Below are 5007 nucleotides of genomic sequence, written 5' to 3'. Positions count from 1 at the left end.
GGTCCTCCAACAAGCATGTATGCACACACACACACACACACACACACACACACACAACAATTCATACCATATTTTTGCAGAATGACCAGCATGCCAATCTATCATGAAATCAGATATTTCCATAAGGTAAAAACCAGCATGCCAGTTTAAGTGAGGTTATAAATCATCCCTCTAGAGGCTGCATTAAAAAAACTAATGAGTTTTTATTTTAAAACTGCGAAACTATCAAACTATCAGCGTTATATCAAAAACCATGATTATATGTTTAATTTCTTCATTTTGTCCTTTATAACAATTCATGGGATGACAAAAGTACTTTTTTTACATTTATTTTATTGTAATTCAATTTAAAAATGCAAAAATAAGCATTTTAAATTTCAGAAACTGGCAGTAAATTATCTGGACTGATACACTGATTAACATCAGCTTTGTATGAAATTTAAGATGAAGGTGTTATTTTTAAGGTCAAAGTAGATGGTCAGTGTAGCCCAAACTAACTTCTACTACTACTAATGTCATTAGGCTGTTAATTGTTTTATTGTGCTGTAAACAAAAACTCTGATTTCAAGTTGGTCCAATTGTAATGTTATTATTTTATTGTAATCAGAAGAATGTGTTCTTTAACATTTAATTAACAACTAATTTTGTTACATTGATTAATTTTATGTTTTAGTCGCAGTTTTAACTAGCATGCTAATAACCCAGGGTTTCTGGCATGCTGGTCTCCCTGGTTTTTTGCAGCATGCCAGTCATTTCACGAAAATACATGTCAAAATTCTTACACATTAAAGCATTACATGCAGTAACTGTTAAATAAACTATTTATTACTTCTGTAACATTTTTCTGCTCTTTTCATTATCAGTTTATCAATGCCAGTATATATTCTGAGTCAAAGGATTTTTGAATATCTATAAAGGTGACAAATAATTTTTCTGATTTTTTAGTAAATATAATTTTAGTAAAGAAATCATAATAAATGTGGACGTTTTGGTTCCTTTATTGTTTTGAAAAGCTAGTTGAAAGTGTGTCATTAAGCCATTTTTCTAAGTCCAACAAATAAGTCTTTCTAACAGGAAACAACTGAAGCTTTTTCTTATCAATAAAAAAAGCTATTGCCAATAATTTTGAGATAATTTTGCATCTCCCCTTTTGTAAATCATACAAATTATAGTTTTATTCCAAGCAGGTGGAAATGTTGCACAAGAATAACTCAAATTAAAAATATTTAACATGTTGACTCCAATGTCATTTGTAATGAAACATCCCACAGCACAGTTTCATTTTGCATAAACACTTTTTCTTTGTGGATAGAACTCTTTTTCATTTTTTCACTATTTTTATTATTTTTTTATTTCATATTTTTAATGTATAATAATAATTTTATAACAACAAATAAACATATAAACAAAATGTTAATATTTGTTTGTTTGGCAACTTTTTTCAATTGAGTTCAGATGATTTAGATTTTGACAATTCTAAATTTTTGCCTGATAGTGAAGACATTTCCGAATGTCTCTCTAATGGAAATTTAGTCATTATTTTTGAATAATGAAATAATTGTCCATGAATCAAATAGATATGCAGATCAATATATCAGTAAGATTCAAATGAAACCAAAAACAAGATTTCTTAAATGGAAACTTGTTTCTGTTGGTGAACTAAGAAAATTTCTTGGAGTAATAACTACAACAAATGGTTTCACAACAGTTTTTGTGTGTTTTCTTGTACTTTTCCTGTAGTTATGCTGGTATTATGAAAATTTTGTATTCTATGTATTTGAAAAGTTTAGTTTTTTCGAAATATGTTAACATTTCAAAATGCATTCCATTTCACATAGAACTGAAGATTATCTCAACTAGTTCAAAAACGTTTGTCTTTAAACATTTGATTATCATTAAATAGTATTGGAAACAAAAAAAGGCTATAGTTGAATGTAGTTTTTATTAAAATTTCTTGGACTTTTATTGTTGATAGGTCTTATAAAAGAGAATCAATTTCATCATACTGATCAGCAAACTGTGTCTATTTTTCTGATATTGTATTTTTAGTTAATTGCATATCTGTATTTGTGTAAGTATTTAATAAGAAATTTCTTGTTACTGTTATCTTTGTTTCACAGTAAATTTTTTTTAATATGCAAAATTTAATTATTATTCAGTACCACAAAAACATTATTTGAACTTAGACACAGATGCCACACAATTTAAAACCCTTAGAATAATACACTAAATGTATTTCAGACATATTATATACTATGATTTAAGGAAACTTCTGTCTTACACCTAATGTATAAATGGCCCCTTCAAAACTGTTACAGTATGACACACATGTAATATGTGTCATACTGTAACAGTTGAAATAATTGAACTTATTAATTGAATATTAACCAATACTGCAATAATAGAATATTAACCAATACTGTTACAGTATTGGTTAATGTGTGTCAACATATTAACCAATTAGTAAGTTATAATTAAACTAATTTAGTTATTTAAAAACTGCAAGCAAACAAACTTAATTTCAAACAAAAAGTGAGGGATCTATATTTCACCCACAGCCATGCATGTCTGCAACACTCGCCCTTTATATTGTTTTATTATTATTCAGAAATATCAAACTGTTTTAAGTTATAATATTTATTACCAAGTTAATTTGAAACAGTAGTAATATATTTTATAAAACTAAAAGTTTAAAAAAAATAAAATATATATTTATAAAATTTTAAATTTTCTGAAAATTTAAAAGTACATATTTTTTCTTTCAGGTTAAAGTAATGCACAAACAGTTGTTGTTATTTCATAATGCGATATCAGCATATTTTTCTGGCAATCAAGCAATGTTGGATGCTACTTTGAAACAATTTAATATTAAATTGAAGAATCCTAATGCATCATCACCATCGTGGTTAGAAAAATAAAGTAGACAAAAATTTTAAATCTTATATATTCCTTCATATTCTCATCTAGTCATTTTAATTTCATTAACCTTTTACCTTCATTTTTATATTTTAATTTCTGTAATTTAAAAATAAATAAATATATATATAGATTATCATTATATAGATATACATTAAAGAATGGTGAAGGATTGAATTATTTGCATCAGTTATTCTGATTTTCATTCAAGTAATTGATTTAAGTACTTGGTATTGCATAGTAGGAAAAAAATAATGTTTTGTGAATTTAAGTTTTAAAAGAAAAAAATTGCTTTGTTTTGAAAATATGTTCAGATTTTATTTGGAAAAATTTTAATTCAAAAATACAAGTCAAATACTGAAATCATGATTTAATTTTGCTTCAAAATTTTATTTTTTGCTTACAAAATTAATTTGAATTTAAGAATATATTATAATTATAACTAAGATAAACTATTTTGAAGTTATATAGTTCATATATATAAATAGTGAAAAAATAAAGGAAAATTGATAAAAAAAAGAAATGCAGACAAATGTTGTTTATAGTAATTTAGCACTTCAGTAGATTATTTATGACTGTTATTATTTATCATCATTAAACCCAATATACATTGTTATAATACTTTAATGATTCTAAAATTACATTAATCTATCTATTTGTTTGTGTATTTCAAAAATGTTTAATTTAAAATTCCACTTAAAATATGAATTTTTTAAACATGCATTTTAATAGAAAACTTGTAAGGAATATAATTTGTTTTTATAACTTTTTACATATTGGGTCTGATGATGACTAATCAGAAATGATTATCAATGGTCCATTAAAGTGCTGGATGAAAGATTTGTTTACATTTTGTTTCTTTGTATGCAATATTTTTCCATCTATTTGGCTTAATCATTTTTAAAAGTTGCATTTATAAATCTTGTTACATTAATAATAGATTGATAATCTAAAATATTTTTTTAATTTGATATATACTTCAGTAATTAATCCTTATTAATTTATTTTTGATATGTTTGTCTTTAATGAATATTTATTGCCATTGAAACATTCCATATAAATATGTTACCCATTTATTTAAAAATAATACAAATTATCATTACTTTTAACTATAACTTTTCATTAATTTTTATCTAAATTACAGTTTAAATTTAAAATAGTTTCATTGTCTATCCCATCAATAAATTTCATAAATATTAAGATATGCTTTAAAAATTTTTTTTAAATGATGTGATATAAATTAAATTACATTAAATCGATAATGGAATAATTAACTGAAAAGATGTATTTAAAAATTAGATTTTCTGAAATAACTGAATATTATAAAATCTAGATAATTTTAATTAAAATAATTTGTACAAAATTTATAATGAATGATAGAAATTATATTTTTAATGCAATTTAATTCCAAAGATAATGTCTGTAGCAGGGTTTCCTAAACTGTGTTATGATTCTTCTTACAGAATTATGATTTTTTTTTTCTTTCTTTCAAAATTTATTGAAATTATTAAGTTTATTGCTTGCTTTGAAAAGTTAATTGTATAAATGATTCTGTTAGCACATTTAAGATGAATAAGTTTCAATTATTAGTGTATGTGATAGCCCATTATTGGATATTATCAGCCTCTGAATATTTGCCAATTAAAATAAAAGTTATAAGATTGTATGATTTTTTTAATGTGTTATATGTAAATTAAAATCTTAGTGTTGAAGAATAATGGATCCATTTCTTTTTACATTTAAAAAAACATAGTAGTTTATTATTGAAGGCTATACATATATACATTTTGAAGGTCGTGATATTAGAAAGTTTGAGAAACTCTGATCTATAGGATTATGCCATTGAACTACAATAAGATTAATTTGATGGTGATAATTTTTGGAAATTCTTGAATCTAAGTTATAAATAGATTTGTTTTTAGATATTATTATGAAATTTATACTTTTCATTTTAATTATTTAATAGGAAATATTAAATAATTTGAAAAAAAAAATATTTTTTCAAATTATTTGTGTATAATAATATATTTAATAATGATGATTAAAATTTTACTAATTTTTGAAACTGCTATAATAACCATTATCAGTATG

The 5007-nt window shown here is 23.7% G+C and overlaps 1 protein-coding gene across 1 annotated transcript in view; it reads left to right on the top strand.

Moving 5' to 3' along the window:
* Positions 1-4664, top strand: part of LOC111635988 (arfaptin-2-like) — a gene marked incomplete at its 5' end in the record, with an annotated part of 10689 nt that extends 6025 nt beyond the window's left edge. Inside the window, one exon of the mRNA XM_023381139.1 lies at positions 2766-4664. Coding sequence (XP_023236907.1) covers positions 2766-2918 — 153 coding nt within the window. The remainder of the gene's footprint in view (positions 1-2765) is intronic.
* Positions 4665-5007: the final 343 nt, after the last annotated feature.

The sequence above is a fragment of the Centruroides sculpturatus genome, unplaced genomic scaffold (genome assembly GCF_000671375.1).
Source record: "Centruroides sculpturatus isolate CEXI.00-Female unplaced genomic scaffold, Cexi_2.0 scaffold959, whole genome shotgun sequence".
Classification (NCBI taxonomy): domain Eukaryota; kingdom Metazoa; phylum Arthropoda; class Arachnida; order Scorpiones; family Buthidae; genus Centruroides; species Centruroides sculpturatus.
This window is presented reverse-complemented; position numbering and strand designations above follow the sequence as displayed.